Source organism: Babylonia areolata, chromosome 12 (genome assembly GCF_041734735.1).
Source record: "Babylonia areolata isolate BAREFJ2019XMU chromosome 12, ASM4173473v1, whole genome shotgun sequence".
Classification (NCBI taxonomy): Eukaryota; Metazoa; Mollusca; class Gastropoda; order Neogastropoda; family Buccinidae; genus Babylonia; species Babylonia areolata.
This window is the reverse complement of record NC_134887.1, coordinates 374,022-394,955: the sequence shown is the minus strand read 5'-3', so window position 1 is coordinate 394,955 and position 20,934 is coordinate 374,022. Positions and strand designations below refer to the sequence as shown.

At 44.1% G+C, this 20,934-nt stretch overlaps 1 protein-coding gene across 1 annotated transcript in view; it reads right to left on the bottom strand.

The window, feature by feature from the left end:
• Window positions 1–20,934, bottom strand: part of LOC143288286 (cilia- and flagella-associated protein 251-like) — a 128,393-nt gene that overhangs the window by 19,245 nt on the left and 88,214 nt on the right. Inside the window, 6 exon segments of the mRNA XM_076596633.1 lie at window positions 534–616; window positions 8,257–8,400; window positions 9,321–9,494; window positions 11,219–11,358; window positions 12,444–12,523; window positions 14,228–14,287. Coding sequence (XP_076452748.1) covers window positions 534–616; window positions 8,257–8,400; window positions 9,321–9,494; window positions 11,219–11,358; window positions 12,444–12,523; window positions 14,228–14,287 — 681 coding nt within the window.

The window sequence follows — 20,934 nt, the reverse complement described above, 5'->3', positions numbered from 1 at the left end:
GTGTGGTGTGTAATGCGGTGCAGTGTGGTGTGGTGCAGTGCAGTGTGGTGTGGTGCAGTGCGGTGTGGTGTGGTGTGGTGTGGTGCAGTGCAGTGTGGTGTGGTGTGGTGCAGTGCAGTGTGGTGTGGTGTGGTGCAGTGTGCTGTGTGATGCAGTGCAGTGTGGTCTGGTGCAGTGTGGTGTGGTGTGGTGCAGTGCAGTGTGGTGTGGTGTGGTGCAGTGTGCTGTGTGATGCAGTGCAGTGTGGTCTGGTGCAGTGTGGTCTGGTGCAGTGCAGTGTGGTACAGTGCAGTGTGGTGCAGTGCAGTGCAGTGTGGTACAGTGCAGTGTGGTGCAGTGCAGTGTGGTCTGGCGCAGTGTGGTGTGATGCAGTGCAGTGTGCTGTGGTGCAGTGCAGTGTGCTGTGGTGCGGTGCAGTTTGGTGTGTGATGCAGTGTGGTGTGGTGCAGTGTGGTGTGCTGTGGTGCGGTGCAGTTTGGTGTGTGATGCAGTGTGGTGTGGTGCAGTGTGGTGTGGTGTTGTGTGCCACTCACTTCTGCAGAGGGGAGCCATAGGTTGGACCCAGGAGAGTTTTGCGGCACATCTTGGTGGTGGCGTTGTACAGCTTCAGTTTGAACTGAACACAACAGTCACACGTGCAGTTCATGTCATTATCATCATTATTATTATATAAAAAAAATTATTATAATTAACACCAGTCACACATGTAGTTCATGTCTATGTACCTCTCTCTCTCTCTCTGTGTCTCCACCGTTGAAAAACAAAGATTCATTCATTCATTCTCTCTCTCTCGCGCGAGTGACTGTATGAGGAAGCTTGTGTGTGTTGGGAGTGATCAGCGAGATGCGCCTTGCTTTGATGCTGAATGTAAAGATGCAAAACACAAAGCCAGACAATTGGTAACAATGTTAAGACAAACCAAGGATGATAAGCATCAATTACCCTATGTGAAAGCCTCTCAAAGCCCAACCCCTCGTCCTCGTCGTGGGAGGTGGAAACAGGTAATGCTGGCCAACGGGGCTCTGGTGAAGCTGCGACAGGCCTAGCAAGCTGGCGGTGGATTAACTCTTGCTCAAGAAATTAAAAGGAAAAAGAAACGGACGGATCAAAACGGAAAACGAACTGGAAACGGAAAAGGACAACGAGAAAGAACTAGTACTTGGAACGTGTGTGGACTCAGAGACAAGGAGCCAGAGGTCATTGACTTCATGAAGAGATGGAAATACCAATGATGGGAATCTCAGACTGCAGACGGAAGGGAACTGGAATCAAACAGATCCACGAGGACTATGTCCTCATTTGGAGTGGCGTGGATATAACAACAAGAGCAACACATGGCGTAGGTTTTATCCTGCACCCAGACGCAGCAAAGAATGTGCTGGAAACAGATTTTATCTCGGAGAGGATCATCAAAATCCGAGTAAGAGGAGAACAGAAGACCTTAAACTTCATCCAAGCTTATGCACCTTGCAATGACTCTTACAGTGAAGAACAAAAGGAGGAATTCTTTGAGAAGTTAGCAGACACCATAAGCACAGTCCCAGACAAGGAAGAACTTATTGTCATGGGAGATTTCAACGGAAGAGTAGGCAAAAGAAGAGCACCTTGGGACCAGCACCTTGGCCCACACAGTGACACTAACACAGAGTGCAACTACAACGGGGAACAGCTTTTAGCACTGTGTGCAGAACATGGCCTATGGATCACAAACACTTTTTACCAACACAGACCCAGCCAGAAACAAACTTGGTACAGATGGAATGATCTGAATGTGTCATCACAGATAGATTTCATCTTGACACGTATAGACGAACGGAGCAGAGTCACAGATGCGAGATCCATTCCAAACGCAGCTTTGGACACTGACCACCGTCCGGTGATCCTATTCACAAAACAGAGGAGTGAAAGACCAAGGAGAAAGAAGAAGAAAGCATCAGACAAGCAGATCAACTTAAGAAAACTCCAAAAGGAAGAAGTAAGACAGGAAGTGGAAACTGAAGTCACAAAGAAGCTTGAAGAAGTGGACAGCACAGATATGACAGCAGAAGAAACATGGTCAGTGTTCAAGAACACACTGACAGAGACACTCGGGAAAGCATGCGGTACAAAGAACACCGGAAAAGGGAAGGCGAAACAGACAGCTTGGTGGAATGACACAGTAAAGGAGGCCGTCAAAGAAAAGAAGGAGCTGTTCAAGGTGTGGTTAAAATCAAAGCTAGATGAGGATTATGTGAGGTATAGACTGGCAAGACGACACTGTAAGAGGACAGTCAGAAGCGCCAAGGAACAGTCATGGATGAAATATGGCGAGGAATTAAGTGAACTGTGCAAGTAGTCACCACGACAGTTCTACAAAAGTGTCAAAGCAATGAGACTACGAGATGAGCCATACAGCCCAACAACAGTGGTCAATGACAAAGATGGGAACCCTCTCAGTAAGGAAGACAGCATCAAAAATAGATGGCAGGAATATTTCAAGGAACTTTTGAACCCAAGCAGCCAAAATACCACACAGATCCAGTTTCATCCACACCACCCAGAAGAAGAAGAACCAAACATTTTAAGATCAGAGGTACAGCAGGCACTAAAGACCAGCCCAAGGAACAAAGCAGCAGGCATTGATGGCATTACAACTGAAGCCATCCTGGCATGTGGAGAAACAGGAATCACCTGGCTGACCACAATATTCCAGAAAGCATGGATGGAGAGGACAGTCCCGGAAGACTGGCAGAGAGCAGTTGTGGTACCAATCTGGAAGAAGAAAGGCAGCAAAAAAGACTGCAGCATGTATCGAGGAATTTCCCTCCTGAGCCACACAGGAAAGATGTACGCAAAGATCTTGGAACAGCGTACAAGGTACAAGGTGGAACCATTACTGAGTGAGGCGCAGATGGGCTTCAGAAAAGGAAGAGGGTGTACAGACGCTATCTTCGCTCTCAGGCAACTGAGCGAAAAGACAATCGAGCACAACAGAGAACTAAATCTTGTGTTTGTAGACCAGGAGAAAGCATTTGACCGAGTGGACAGAAACAAGCTATGGCAAACACTCGAAGAGTACAGCATCAGGGGACAACTGTTGGACAACATCAGAGCCATCTACAACAACAGTATGAGTGCAGTCCGCACCCAAAACGGACTCACAGACTGGTTCGAGGTGTCATCTGGAGTGAGACAAGGGTGTGTTCTATCACCGTTACTTTTCATCATATACATGGATAAAATCACAAAAGAAGCAAACCCCAACCCAGAAGATCTGAATGAGATGCTGTTCGCAGATGACCAAAGCCTGGCACATGAGAAAGAAGAACAACTTCAAGAGCACACAGACAGACTGAACACACAGTGCGAGGAGCTCAACATGAAGATCAGCATCAGCAAAACCGAGACGATGAAGGTCAGCAGAACACCTGGCAACCTAAACATCAACGTCAACGGAATTCCGCTGAAACAAGTCAGCGAGTTCAAGTATCTCGGCAGTATTTTCTCGGAAGATGGACGTCTCAACAGAGAGATTGAGACGAGAGTACAGAAGGCTAACAGCGTCAGCTACCAGCTTGCCCCACTCCTCAAACATCCCAACATCCCCATTGAGACCAAAGCCAAACTCATTACCTCCATCTTCATCCCCACCTTGACCTACCAGTGCCAGACATGGACCCTGACAAAAAGTCTGGAACGCAAAATAACCACTTGCGAGATGCGATGTCTGAGGAGAGCCGTCAACAAGACCAGACGGGACATGATCAGAAACACCAGGATCAGAGAAATGGTGGGAACAACACCTGTCCTCCACCATATCCAAAGGCAAACGATCAGATGGTTTGGACATCTAACACGTATGGCACCTCACCAGATGGCCAGTAAAGCGTACAACAAAAGGATATCAGGATACAAGGCAAGAGGAAGACCAAGGAAGACCTGGATTGACGGTGTGAAAGAAACCCTGAAGACCCACAACATTCCACCCAACGAGGGCTTCCAGCTTGCCAGGGCCCGTCAGCTCTTTCTCCACTCGACACCCTAGATGGTACAAGAGGACGGATAAAGAAGAAGAAAGAAGAAGAAAGCGTGGAAGGAATAGGATTTATGTAAGGTAAAGAAAGTCAGCTATGGACATGATAAAGCCAGACGTCTAGCATCACTGAGCAAAGACAGCAAACAGTTTTGGAAAGAAGCAAAGCAAGTGTCTGGAAGAAGGAAAATAGGAATATGTAAACAAATTAAAGACAAGAGAGGCAAGGCCTTCAAGACTCACTTGTGATACACTCAAAAAAAATTTTTTTTTTTAAACCAAGCTTTTTATGTATTGAGTATAATTTCAAAATGTAATGTTTAAGATGAGAAAGATCAGTTTAAAGCAAATTAAGTCCCCTAGCATTAATTACAGAGTAATTTCCCTTTTTTACTATCTGCACCAAAACATTTGCAAAATAAATAAAACTTCCATGCTTAGCAAAAGAAGTTCCTGTTTGAACAAAAAATGATAATAATGACTGCTCTTGTTGTTGGGTCAGAATATCAGATCGAAGTGCCAAGTTTAGAGAATACAAAAAAAATATATATATAACAGTAAATGCAGTTTGCATATAATTAGGCTTCATTTTTGTTTTTTGTTTTGTGCCCATCCCAGAGGTGCAATATTGTTTTAAACAAGATGACTGGAAAGAACTGAATTTTTCCTATTTTTATGCCTAATTTTGTGTCAACTGACAAAGTATTTGCAGAGAAAATGTCAATGTTAAAGTTTACCACACACACACACACAGAGACAACCGAACACTGGGTTAAAACATAGACTCACTTTGTTTACACAAGTGAGTCAAAGAAAATGAATGGTTTGAACACTTTCGGAATTTATTTACTAAGAACAAGGTTATAACTACTGATAGCAGAGCCATTAGTGAAGTGCAACCAGAGGAATTAAATATATCTGATGAACTCAGTCATGCTATTTCAGAACAAGAAGTTGCAGATGCTATTCAGAATTTTTTTAAAGGCAAGGCTTGTGGTGTAGACAGTATTTTGGCAGAAATGTTAAAATGAGCTGATAATATTGCTGTAATTTTTTTAACAAAACTGTTTAACATTCTGTTTGATAAGGGCACGTATCCAGATGAATGGGCGAAGACAATAATTGTTCCAATTTTTAAAAAGGGAGATAGTAGTTCAACAGACAACTATAGGGGCGTGTCTTTGATCAGTCTTATAAGCAAATGTTATACATCAGTGCTAAACGGAAGACTTGTCAAATGGGCTGAAGAAAATGATATGCTAACAGAGTCACAGGCCACAACAGATCATATTTTCACTCTGAACGCAGTTATTGAGAAATCTTTATCAAAGAAGGGAGGTAAGCTTTATGCATGTTTTGTTGATCTGAGAAAAGCATTTGACTCTGTGCAACATCAGTCTTTGTTTGATATTTTGATTCAGAAAGGTATAAAGGGGAAATTTATGAATGCTATCATTGCTATGTATAAATGTGTTACATCTTGTGTACGTATTGAAGGTAAGTTAACTGAGTATTTTTATTGGCCTAAGGCAAGGATGTATGTTAAGCCCTATATTGTTCTCGTTGTTTGTTAACGAAATTGCATCAGCAATTGAAATCAGTGGTATTCATGGAATTCAGATTTTGCCTGATTTATTAGAGTTGTACATTCTTCTGTTCGCGGATGATATAGTATGGCTATCTAACACTGCAACTGGTCTGCAAAATCAAATTAATATTCTGAATAATGCATGTAAAACACTCTTCTTGAATGTAAATACTGACAAGACTAAAGTGATGGTTTTTCAAAAAGTTGGCTTTTTGGTAAGATTTTAAAAAAATGGAATCTCGATGGAAATGCTCTAGAAGTAGTGAATGAATAAAATTATCTAGGGTTTGTTTTTACAACAAAAAATGGGTATAAACAAAGGAGTAGGGATTTTAGCAGTAAAAGGCAAACATGCATGCATTGACTGTATAAAATATATAACAAAGCTGAATGATATTTCTAAAGTATGTTTTTTCAAAATATCTGATGCTCAGGTACAACCCATTCTTTTGTACACTTCTGAGATGTGGAGTCTTAACAGACTTGATAATATTGAGAAGGTTCATTCCTTTGCATGTAACGTGTTTTTAACATACCACTTAGAGTACCAAACAAGTTTGCATACAGCGAACTAGGACATTATCCACTGTATATAAATAGTGCTATAAAGTGTATCAAGTACTGGTTAAGGTTGCTGAATATGAATGTGCACCGATTACCCAGACAGGCATATTTGATGTTGTTTAATCTGGACGAAAGGGTAAAAAAATGCTGGGTGGCTTTGGTAAAAAATACTTTATTTAGACTTGGGTTTGGATATGTCTGGTTGCAACAAGGCGTTGGTTGTGAGCAAACTTTTTTGTCATTATTTAAGCAAAGAATGAAAGATATATTTATGCAAGAGTGTGATGAGTCAGTAATGTCTAAAGATATATATCATAACTACAGACTGTTTAAAACTGGTTTTCAGTGTGAGCAATATTTTGACATTGTGGATAAAAAGTGTTTTAGGGACTGTTTGGTAAAATTACGGCTTGGTTTGCTCCCAGTAAATTAGGAGAATATTCAAATTTAATTCAAATTACCATTTTATAAACAATTGTGTCATTTACAATAACCTGCGGCAAAAACATCTGAACTCTGAAGGTCAATCATATGTTCACTTGCTGAAGAATGGTTCTTTTTACAGTATTCGTAAACTCTGCGTTTATATATTCAATGCCCTGAAGATACAACAGGAATTCTATGACAACAATGATGAAAGTTAGAATTAATTTACTATGCACAAGAAGCACTTTTGTTCTACAGGTTTAAGTTAGTATGTATTTTACATTTTGTTGTCGCTGCGTGATCACCATATTGTGTACTTTTGACCTCTTTCTAGGGGCCGGAAGCCTGGAGATTACAGTTTTTGTTCTTGTTCTCTCTCTCTCTCTCTCTCTCACACACGCACACACACACACAGACAACACCTACAGACCTAGTTTTCTTCAATCATCATGACAGGTAAGAGGTAACAGTACAGATGACACACTGTACATGCAAGTTGTGGATGAAATGATGTGACAAGGAACGCAGGCAAACTCACCTGGTTGTTAGCGGCGACGATTGTGACGACTAAGTGTTGTATAACTGATATAATAAGGTCACATTGATGTGGTCGTTAGTGGTGATGACTAAGTGTTAAATAATTGATATAATCAGGTCACACTGACCTGGTGGTTAGCGGTGATGATGAAGTATTATATAAATGATATAAATAATTAGGTCACATTGATGTGGTCGTTAGCAGTGATGATGAAGTGTTATATAAATGATATCACCAGGTCACCTGGTCATTAGCAGTGACGATGAAGTGTTATATAAATGATATCACCAGGTCACACTGACCTGGTCATTAGCAGTGACGATGCAGTGTTATATAAATGATATCACCAGGTCACACTGACCTGGTCATTAGCAGTGACGATGCAGTGTTATATAAATGATATCACCAGGTCACACTGACCTGGTCGTTAGCAGTGACGATGCAGTGTTATATAAATGATATCACCAGGTCACACTGACCTGGTCATTAGCAGTGACGATGCAGTGTTATGTAAATGATATCACCAGGTCACACTGACCTGGTCATTAGCAGTGACGATGCAGTGTTATATAAATGATATCACCAGGTCACACTGACCTGGTCATTAGCAGTGACGATGAAGTGTTATGTAAATGATATCACCAGGTCACACTGACCTGGTCATTAGCAGTGACGATGCAGTGTTATATAAATGATATCACCAGGTCACACTGACCTGGTCATTAGCAGTGACAATGAAGTGTTATATAAATGATATCACCAGGTCACACTGACCTGGTCATTAGCAGTGACGATGAAGTGTTATATAAATGATATCACCAGGTCACACTGACCTGGTCATTAGCAGTGACGATGAAGTGTTATATAAATGATATCACCAGGTCACACTGACCTGGTCATTAGCAGTGACGATGAAGTGTTATATAAATGATATCACCAGGTCACACTGACCTGGTCATTAGCAGTGACGATGAAGTGTTATATAAATGATATCACCAGGTCACACTGACCTGGTCGTTAGCAGTGACGATGCAGTGTTATATAAATGATATCACCGGGTCACACTGACCTGGTCATTAGCAGTGACGATGAAGTGTTATATAAATGATAACACCAGGTCACACTGACCTGGTCATTAGCAGTGACGATGAAGTGCTCCTTGGTAACAGGGGGGTACCAGGCCATGCAGCAAGGGACAGCACTCTGCTCAATGTGGTCAGAACTGGCCAACACAATGTGATCTTTCTCCGTCTTCTCAAGGTCGTACTCCACCTGAAGGTCAAGGTCATCAGTGGCTTCATTAGTTACGTTACTTGTCCTCTGACCATCACTGACACTTAGTCATCCACCATGTACTCTCCATGCATTCACCGTCATCATCATCATCATCATCACAATCACCATTTTCATCAGCATCAGTATCATCACCATCACCATTACCACCATGATGATGATGATGATCATCATCATCGTTATCACCACTGTTGTCACCCTGATCATGACATCATCATCGTTGTCACCATGATCATGACATCATCATCGTTGTCACCAAGATCATGACATAGTTATCACCACTGTTGTCACCATGATCATGACATCATCATCGTTGTCACCATGATCATGACATCATCATCGTTGTCACCATGATCATGACATCATTGTTGTTACCAAGATCATGACATCGTTATCACCACTGTTGTCACCATGATCATGACATCATCGTTGTCACCATGATCATGACATCATTGTTGTCACTATGATCATGACATCGTTATCACCACTGTTGTCACCATGATCATGACATCATCATCATTATCACCATGATCATGACATCGTTATAACCACTGTTGTCACCCTGATCATGACACCATCATCATCACCACTGTTGTCACCATGATCATGACATCATCATCGTTGTCACCCTGATCATGACATCATTGTTGTCACCATGACATCGTTATCACTACTGTTGTCACCCTGATCATGACATCATCATTGTTATCACCACAGTTATCAACATGATCATGACATTACCATCACAACAAATGTCATGTTCAACTATCTCACTCCTTATTTCTTTCAGTTTCTTTACATATGATCAATGATGGATTTGTCCTTCCAGATAAATCAGAGTAATACGACTGCATAGTCACACACACACACACACACACACACACACACACAGGACAGACCATAACGCGGTCAGCCCCTAAAGACAGCAGGCGAGGCATGTTGGAGTCAAGGTGGACGCCGAAGAGGAGGTCCTTGATGGGCTTGTAGTGGGCCCGATACCTGCCCAGGTACAGGAATGGGGCGCCCTCCTTCACTGCCTGGGCCCGGAACAATGACGTCGTGTAGTCTGCATCCTGCACACACCATGTCTTCATCATGTCACACACCATGTCTTCGTCATGTCTTCATCCTGCACACACTATGTCTTCATCATGTCACACACCATGTCTTCGTCATGTCTTCATCCTGCACACACTATGTCTTCATCATGTCTTCATCATGAACACACCATGTCTTCATCATGTCACACACCATGTCTTCATCATGTCACACACCATGTCTTCGTCATGTCTTCATCCTGCACACACTATGTCTTCATCATGTCTTCATCATGAACACATCATGTCTTCATCATGTCACACACCATGTCTTTGTCATGTCACACACCATGTCTTCATCATGTCACACACCATGTCTTCGTCATGTCTTCATCCTGCACACACCATGTCTTCATCATGTCACACACCATGTCTTCGTCATGTCTTCATCCTGCACACATCATGTCTTCATCCTGCACACACCATGTCTTCGTCATGTCACACACCATGTCTTCGTCATGTCTTCATCCTGCACACACCATGTCTTCGTCATGTCACACACAATGTCTTCGTCATGTCTTCATCCTGCACACACCATGTCTTCATCATGTCACACACCATGTCTTCATCATGTCACACACCATGTCTTCATCATGTCTTCATCATGAACACACCATGTCTTCATCATGTCACACACCATGTCTTCGTCATGTCACACACCATGTCTTCGTCATGTCTTCATCCTGCACACACCATGTCTTCATCCTGAACACACCATGTCTTTGTCATGTCTTCATCCTGAACACACCATGTCTTTGTCATGTCACACACCATGTCTTTGTCATGTTACACACCATGTCTTTGTCATGTTACACACCATGTCTTTGTCATGTCTTCATCCTGCACACACCATGTCTTCGTCATGTCACACACCGTGTCTTCATCATGTCTTTGTCCTGTCACACATGCTACACTGACCACACATGTACACTACACTGACCACACATCATGCTACACTACACTGACCACACATCATGCTACACTGACCACACATCATGCTGCTACACTGACCACACATCATGCTGCTACACTGACCACACATCATGTACACTACACTGACCACACATCATGCTACACTGACCACACATCATGTACACTACATTGACCACACATCATGCTACACTACACTGACCACACATGCTACACTACACTGACCACACATCATGCTGCTACACTGACCACACATCATGTACACTACACTGACCACACATGCTACACTGACCACACATCATGCTACACTACACTGACCACACATGCTACACTGACCACACATCAAGTACACTACACTGACCACACATCATGATACACTGATCACACATCATGCTACACTACACTGACCACACATCATGTACACTACACTGACCACACATCAAGTACACTACACTGACCACACATCATGCTACACTACACTGACCACACATCATGCTACACTACACTACACTGACCACACATCATGCTACACTACACTGACCACACATCATGCTACACTACACTACACTGACCACACATCATGCTACACTACACTACACTGACCACACATCATGCTACACTACACTACACTGACCACACATCATGCTACACTACACTACACTGACCACACATCATGCTACACTACACTGACCACACATCATGCTACACTACACTGACCACTCATCAGGGACTGACCACACATCATGCTACACCCTTGATGCTACACTCACAGCAGTGGCAAAGAACCTGGAGTCCTGGGAAAAGACGATGTGTGTGATGGCGTCCCGAGAAAAGTGGAAAGGTTCGTCTGTCTCATCTTGCAGTGTAATGGCGTCCAGAACACGTACTGCTCCATTGGTGAACCCCACCACTGTAACATTGTTACACCACATCATGTCGTTACACCACATCACACACTGCTCCATTGGTGAACCCCACCACTGTAACATTGTTACACCACATCATGTTGTTACACCACATCACACACTGCTCCATTGGTGAACCCCACCACTGTAACATTGTTACACCACATCATGTTGTTACACCACATCACACACTGCTCCATTGGTGAACCCCACCACTGTAACATTGTTACACCACATCATGTCGTTACACCACATCATGTTGTTACACCACATCACACACTGCTCCATTGGTGAACCCCACCACTGTAACATTGTTACACCACATCATGTCGTTACACCACATCACACACTGCTCCATTGGTGAACCCCACCACTGTAACATTGTTACACCACATCATGTCGTTACACCACATCACACACTGCTCCATTGGTGAACCCCACCACTGTAACATTGTTACACCACATCATGTCGTTACACCACATCACACACTGCTCCATTGGTGAACCCCACCACTGTAACATTGTTACACCACATCATGTCATTACACCACATCACACACTGCTCCATTGGTGAACCCCACCACTGTAACATTGTTACACCACATCATGTCGTTACACCACATCGCACACTGCTCCATTGGTGAACCCCACCACTGTAACATTGTTACACCACATGTTGTTACACATCACACACTGCTCCATTGGTGAACCCCACCACTGTAACATTGTTACACCACATCATGTCATTACACTACATCACACACTGCTCCATTGGTGAACCCCACCACTGTAACATTGTTACACCACATCACACACTGCTCCATTGGTGAACCCCACCACTGAAACATCGTTACACCACATCATGTCATTACACCACATCACACACTGCTCCATTGGTGAACCCCACCACTGAAACATCGTTACACCACATCATGTCATTACACCATATCACACACTGCTCCATTGGGGAACCCCACCACTGTAACATTGTTACACCACATCATGTCATTACACTACATCACATCAACACTGCTACACACACACACACACACACACACACACACACAAACACACAAACACACACACTCACCCAGATAAGCTCCCTTGGGGTCATAGGCACAGGTCTGAAGGAAAGTTCCTCGGTCAAACATACGTGACGCCATCACCTCTCTGAAACCAGTGTGTTACACTGTGTTACACTGTCATCACCATGTTACACTCTGGTCAAACATACGTGACGCCATCACCTCTCTGAAACCAGTGTGTTACACTGTGTTACACTGTCATCACCATGTTACACTCTGGTCAAACATACGTGACGCCATCACCTCTCTGAAACCAGTGTGTTACACTGTGTTACACTGTCATCACCATGTTACACTCTGGTCAAATACATGTGACGCCATCACCTCTCTGAAACCAGTGTGTTACACTGTGTTACACTGTCATCACCATGTTACACTCTGGTCAAATACATGTGACGCCATCACCTCTCTGAAACCAGTGTGTTACACTGTGTTACACTGTCATCACCATGTTACACTCTGGTCAAATACATGTGACGCCATCACCTCTCTGAAACCAGTGTGTTACATTGTGTTACACTGTCATCGCCTTGTTGGACTGTGTTATATTATATTACACTGATCACCACGTTACACTGTGTAGCATTGTGTAACACTGACGGGCACAATAGCCGAGTGGTTAAAGTGTTGGACTTTCAATCTGAGGGTCCCAGGTTCGAATCTCAGTAACAGCACCTGGTGGGTAAAGGGTGGAGATTTTCTGATCTCCCAGATGAACATATGTGCAGACCTGCTAGTGCCTAAAGCCCTTCATGTGTATACACAAGCAGAAGATGCTATACCCATGTGAAAGATCCTGTAATCCATGTCAGTGTTTGGTGAACATACCCAGCATGCACATCCCCGAAAACTGAGTGTGGCTGCTTAAGTGCTGGGGTAAATCAACAAAAATACAGGTAAAAATGTTACATGTCTGTTCGAGTGTGTAGGTGTGCATGCCTGAAATATGACTGAATGATACAGGAAATGAATGATGAGCGCCCAGTGACAGCCATCAGTTGGCTCTACCCAGGTATGCAGCCTGTTGTGCAAATGATCCTGTGTTCGTAAAGCGTTTACAGCTTATCTCCAACCAAAGACTGGTGCTTTGTCAGTATCCATATCATTCGTTCATTTCTTCACTGTGATCACCTTGTTGGACTGTTACACTGTGTTACAATGAACACACACAACCCCATCACCTCTCTGAAATCAATGTAGTATACTGTTACACTGGGTTACACTGTGTTCACCATGTCACACTGTGATCACCATGTCACACTGTGATCACCATGTCACACTGTGTTCACCATGTCACACTGTGATCACCATGTCACACTGTGATCACCACTGTGTTCACCATGTTACACTGTGATCATGTGGTCAAATACACTGTGCGACATTCATCACTGTGTCATTTGTTTGCGTATCGGAGTGGATTTTTCTACAGAAATTTGCCACTGACAACCAGTCTGTTGCCATGAGTTCTTTTATGTGAGCTTAGTGCATGCTGCACACAGGACCTCAGTTTATCATCTCATCAGAATGACCAGCGTCCAGACCACCACTCAAGATCTACTGGAGGGTGAGAAGAATACTGACAACTGTGGGATTCGAACCAGTGTGCTCTGATTCTCTTGCTTCCTAAGTGGATGCATTACCACTGGGCCAACACTGCACAGTTCCTGTCAGCAGCCACTGGGCCAACACTGCACAGTTCCTGTCAGCAGCCACTGGGCCAACACTGCACAGTTCCTGTCAGCAGCCAGATGGCCACGAGGAGCAGTGGTGGTCAGGGGAGGTCACTCACTTGGTTTCGTAGTTCCACACCTTCAGCAGGCCGGAGTAGCTGCCCACAGCGATGTAGGGTCTGAAACACACAGTGGGGCTTTAGACAGATAGACAGAGACGATGAAGGACGATGACGATGCTGCTATGGAGGTCCATTATACAAGCACACACACATACGCCCATACCCCCCAGCACACACACATACGCCCATACCCCCCAGCACACACACATACGCCCATACCCCCCAGCACACACACATACGCCCATACCCCCCAGCACACACACCCTCCCCCCGCACGTCCCCCCTCACCCTCCCCCCGCCACACACACACACACATATACAAATACACACACACACACCGCCCGCGCGTTCCAATATTCCGTTGTTCCCACAACACACACACACACACACACACACACACACACACACACACACGTGCACAGAGCTCTCCTGACACATGTGTACTCTTCCACACTCGTCAGTGCACACGCACACGCACATACAGACACACACACAAGCGCGCACCCACACACACACACACCCACACAAACACAGGGTGCCAGTAATTGGCCGCAAGAGAGGTGGGAAAAGATCTCGGATGCCAGGAACGTGGCGTCTAGTGCGGCGTGTTGCTCAGTCTACTGTATTTGGAAAAGCCCACAGAGACTGTTCCGTTCTGAAGAAATTTGCATAATGTTGGTTTGGAAATGATGTCAATATTTGTTTGATTAACAAGGCATCGTGCTCTTCCTTTCATACTAGACTTGCGGCCGCTCCCCGGCTCCCTCTACCTTTATTTCTTTGAGGCAATCGATGGTGTGATGGCCTTGTACCTGTTATTTTTTGTATTCTTTGACTTTTCTGGGGATTTCCGATTTTCGTAGATGTAGGCCGCTCGTTGTTGTTGCGTTACCAGCAAGTCTGTCAGCTCGCTCATTTCCCTTAACACCTGCATGTCCCGGGCAGTATGACCATGTAAGTTTTTTAATCTGAAAGTTGCGCATTGGCTCATGCCACTCTGGGCTTCCCATTCCAATTTAAACTTTCTGTATGAGGTTCATTGACTGAGTCCGTTAGAATCATGGCATGTTGGTTTCCGGGCATATGGATAGATGATAACACTGGAGAGCATGTGTCACAGTTTCAACTTCCATCGTTAGGCTGGAGGTTGTGACTTTGTAGGCAGCATTCCCTTCCCTAATTGTTTTTCCATTTTGTTTCGCATTGAATCCCCAACCGGATTGGTCTCTGGTGACTGAGCCATTTGTGTATATGATGATTTCCTCTTCTTTACTGTTTTCTTCTATGAGTAGCTTCACTTCCGCATCAGTTTTGCCCTCTGGCCATTCCCGACAATGTCTTCCTAGACTGGGTGAAATGGTTGTGTTGGCGGAATAGATGATTTGTATTTGTATTTCTTTTTATCACAACAGATTTCTCTGTGTGAAATACGGGCTGCTCTCCCCAGGGAAAGCGCGTCGCTACACTACAGTGCCACCCCTTTTTTTCTTTTTTGTTGTTGTATATTTTCCTGCGTGCAGTTTTTTTAAATTTGTTTTTTCCTATCGAAGCGGATTTTTCTCCAGAATTTCACCAGGAACAACCCTTTTGTTGCCGTGGGTTCTTTTACGTGCGCTGAGTGCATGCTGCACATGGGACCTCGGTTTATCGTCTCATCCGAATGACTAGCGTCCAGACCACCACTCAAGGTCTAGTGGAGGGGGAGAAAATATCGGCGGCTGAGCCGTGATTCGAGCCAACACGCTCAGATTCTCTCGCTTTCTATGCGGACGCGTTACCTCTAGGCCATCACTCCACACACACATATATATACACATGATTGAGGTTTTCCTCCCATTCTTTTGTTTCTTTCAGGTCTTGTAGTCGGCATACTAGCTGGATTGTGTCTTCTGCTTGCCCCATCCATGATCTTCCTCGTCAGTCCTAGACGGCCGCCTTTTGGTTCTTTGACTGCATCATGCAGTGTCTTTTGAGGGTTTTCTAATGCTCTGAAGTAGGTCTTAACCTGTTCAAACTTGTTTCTGGCCTGCACTAAAGGAAGGCCAAGCAGGTATCGCATGGTTGCCGTAGGCGTGACTTTTGTTGTTCCAAGGATCAGCCTCATAGCTGCATTTTGAACTCTTTCTAATTTTAGGAGGCTGCTTTGAAACGGTGATGTTAGCCCAAGTCCGTAGTCGATGACACTGAGAACGAGCGGTTGATACAGCAGGAAGAGGTGGCGTTGTTCGATACCTTTGGTTGCCTTTAAGATTGAAAGACCCTTTTTGCATATATATATATATATATATATATATATATATATATATATTGAGAGTAACCTGCCCTTGCGCCCACTGGCTGCACTGTGTTGGCCTCGGCCTTTCTGTGTGTGATTCTGTGCTTCCCCTGTTTTACTCTTGACATTTTTTATATCAGTGTGTGCGTCGTTTTTCCAGGACGCCTAAGGTCGGAACAGTTTTATCATATTTATTTGCTTTTTCGAACAATATGATAAATAATATTCGTTTTTTCAGTGTTTCGATTTACAAAGTGACATAAATGCATGCTACTCACCGTGCCCTCATTATCGCATCAGCGACCACTTCGTCCTGTCAACTATACTCTCCGTTTTTCACGTGCCCAGCCCTCTCTTACCGTCCGACCTCTGCTCTCGCACTGCTACTGTCACCATGAGCCAGAGCGTTGCTATCAAATATATCAGGGCATAAACAATTCCGACGACACGATGACACGACGCAGCGCATAATCAGCCTGGGCATCGGCAGAGCAAAGACAAAAAGAGGAACCAGAGCGGGCAGACTTCGCTGTTTGTGGACCTCTGTCCCTAGCACTGATCGTTCTGTCTCTGATGTCAGCCCTGCTGTTGCTGTGACTGTCACTGACAACCTCAACTTCATGTTCAAGCTGACTCCTTTACTTCCCGTGACACTGTCCTCTCTGACACTTTTCCAAAATGTGGTGTATCTCCCGTGATTGGCTCTGGTCTGCTTTCTACCCCTTCCACACCTGCCTCAACTCCCGGACCTTTCTCTGCCCTCCTCCACTGCTCAGTCACCACTGTCTCCTTCCGTTGCCTGTCTGTCTGACTCACCTGCTTCACCATTAGATTTCTCTCAGCCTGCCTCTGATCTCTTTCATGCCTGTCTGTCTGACTCACCTGCTTCACCATTAGATTCCTCTCAGCCTGCCTCTGATCTCTTTCATGCCTGCCTGTCTGCCTCACCTGCTTCACCATTAGATTTCTCTCAGCCTGCCTCTGATCTCTTTCATGCCTGTCTGTCTGCCTCACCTGCTTCACCATTAGATTCCTCTCAGCCTGCCTCTGATCTCTTTCATGCCTGTCTGTCTGCCTCACCTGCTTCACCATTAGATTCCTCTCAGCCTGCCTCTGATCTCTTTCATGCCTGCCTGTTCAATGCTCAGTCTGTCTGCCCTGATCAAAAGACGGACCATATTTCTGATTTTATTTTTGAAAATAACTTTGATATCGTATTTCTTACCGAAACATGGTTGGAATTACAAGGTCATGAACCCAAACTGAAACAACTGACCCCCCCTGGATACAAAACCAAGTCACTTCCTCGACTGCCTCGTGGAGGTGGCATCGCCATCGTGTATAGAGACATCTTGGAGCTGAGTCTTGCCTTTCCTTCTCCCATAACCATGCCTTTCCACACGACACTTTTGAAATGGTCGAAGTCACTCTCAATGTCCCCAGTCACTCAATCATCTTCTGTTGTCTCTATCGTCCTTCCCCTAGTCGTAAAAATAACCCAACGTCTTCTCTGTTTCACGATCAGTTCCGAACACTACTTGATTACTACAACCTTCGTTCTGGCAAACTTACCATCCTCGGAGATTTCAATTTTCGTTTCGACAACCAAACTTCCACTGATGTCACACGCCTATGTCAATCTCTGTCCAATCATTCTCTCTCTCAGCTCGTTACAGAACCAACACACAGATCTGGCCATACGTTGGACTGGCTCATCACACGTGACTCTGATGCTATGATTGCGTCAGTAACTGTAACTGACGAACTCTCTTCCGACCATTTTGCTGTCATATTCTTGCTTAATATTTCAAAACCTACCAGAACCAAAAAATCCGTCACTCGTCGCAACCTGAAATCCATCAACATGAACATTTTTTCTTCTCAAGTTGCTGAACGACTGTCCAAAATTTCTTCCTGCACCAACGTCTCTGCACACTGCCACACTGTCCTTTTTTTCTTTTTTTTCCCCGGACTTTCTTGGGTCGACCATCGTTTTATTTTGTATATATATAAATTCATTATGACATTCTAAACTGCTGGATGAACATGCACCTTCCCCCCCAACCCCCACTGACACCCTCCCCCACCCCCCCACTACCCGCATGTTCCCTGATAGACCTTCCGCCCCATGGCACACACAAGACATTCCACTTGCAAAACGCAAACGTCGCCAAGTGGAACGGCGATCAACAAAACTTAAAGTCCACAATCAAATCTTCCCAAAACAAATAAATAAAGTCAAACATAATGATCTCATCAGCGAAGACAAACTTCTTTTCTTCTCAAGTTCTCGATGCCACATCCACCAAATCTCTTTATCATGTCAAATTTTCTCGGTACTGCAAAAAATAAAAAATAAAACAAAAAATAAAATAAAATAAAATCAAAATCAAAACAACAACAACAACAACAAAACCAAACCAACTCCTCTTCCTTCTGCCTACGCTTTATATGAACTCCCAAATGTCTTCTCCTTTTTCTTTTTCGACAAAGTCCAAAATATTCGTACCAGCTTGGACCAAATGCCTTTCCACCCTGCTCAACCTGATCCTCAGTTCAACGGCACTCCTCTCCATTCCTTCAATCCATTAACTGAAACAGAAGTCCATGAAATCCTGAAAGAAATGACAATAAAATCATGTGAGCTCGATCCTATACCAGCCTCTGTCTTTTCCCAGTGTGTCTCACAGCTTCTCCCCACAATCACCAATATTGTCAACTCATCCTTTCTCACTGGAACATTTCCATCCACTTTCAAAACTGCAATCGTCCGGCCTCTTCTGAAGAAATCCAACCTTGACGCAAACATTTTGTAGAACTATCAACCAGTTTCTAATCTTCCGTTCTTGTCCAAACTCCTTGGAAAAAAAACTGTCCTTTTGTTTCAACAATCTCATCCACCCATTTCAGTCTGCCTATCGTGCTGACCACAGCACCGAAACCACCCTCCTCCACATCCTGAATAACCTACTGCTAGCGTCCAACTCAGGACATATCTCCCTTCTCACTCTTCTCAACTTGTCAGCTGCCTTTGACATGATAGACCATTCAATCCTTCTTTCCCGTCTTCAGTTTACATTGGTATCAACGGCACTGTTCTAAACTGGTTCAAATTTTATCTCACTAATCGATTCCAGTCTGTCATTGTTGATAATTTCCAGTCTGAACCCGTTAAAATCGAACATGGAGTCCCACAGGGATCTGTTTTAGACCCAGTGCTCTTCACACTGTACACTGCTCCTCTCGCTGAAATTACCAACCGCCAGAATGTCAGTCATCATTCTTATGCTGGTGACACTCAACTCCAGAAGAGTGATACCCCCGAAAAACTGTCGTCGCTCCTGCAAGAAACATCCAACTGCTTCCTGGACATTCAAAACTGGATGACTAAATAAGTTACAATTAAACGTGGACAAAACTGAAACAATTATCATAGGAACTAAACAAAAACTCATCTTCCATCACAACTGACACAATCAAACTTGGCAGTACATCCATCCCTCTTTCTTGTTCAGTCAGGAACCTCGGCTTTGTCCTTGACAACACACTGTCCATGCAAAAATTTATCAGTCAGACATGTCAATCCTGCTACTGTCAATTGCGGCGCATCAGTTCCACCCGGAAATATCTGTCCATTGACGCAACATCTAGACTTGTCATTTCTCTCATTCTCTCTCGCCTTGACTACTGTAACTCTCTATTGTCTGGTTTGCCTGCTTCATCCATTCAGTCCCTTCAGCGGATTCAAAACTCTGCTGCCTGACTCGTCCTCAGAAAGAAAAGATCTGAGCACACCACTCCTCTTTTGCAACATCTCCACTGGCTCCCTGTCTCACACCGAATAAAGTACAAGATCAGCACTCTATATTATAAATATATTCACAAATTTGCCCCTTCCTATCTCTGTGGCTGCCTTCACCTCTACACTCCATCTCGCTCACTACGATCGGCTTCGGATCCACTCTGTTTACGCGTACCCAGATTCAAACACTCGACTGTTGGCCGCCGTTCCTTCTCTGTCTCTGGACCTTGCAACTGGAATGAACGAACTCTTTCGCTTCGTCAAGTCTCCACACTCAGCTCTTTCAAGTCTGACCTTAAAACACACCTCTTCCCAAAACAGCCTCCCTTTCCTGCCTCTTCCTTGTCTTCACTTTCTCCAGTTTTCGAGTTGTGCATGCGTGTGAATGACTGGTGTGAAAGCGCTTTGATTGTCTCTGCACAAGATTCAGCGCTATATAAATACCATAATAATAATAATAATAATTATAATTGTTATTATTATTATTATTTGAGAACAGTATTTTCCGTATGTTTTCTGAAGGTCAGCATCCTGTCGAACTGTATTCCTAGGTAGTGTAGGCATTCAGTTTTCTCAATCTGAATTCCATCGAATGACACAGGTGGTGGTAATTTGCTCACGGTTTTT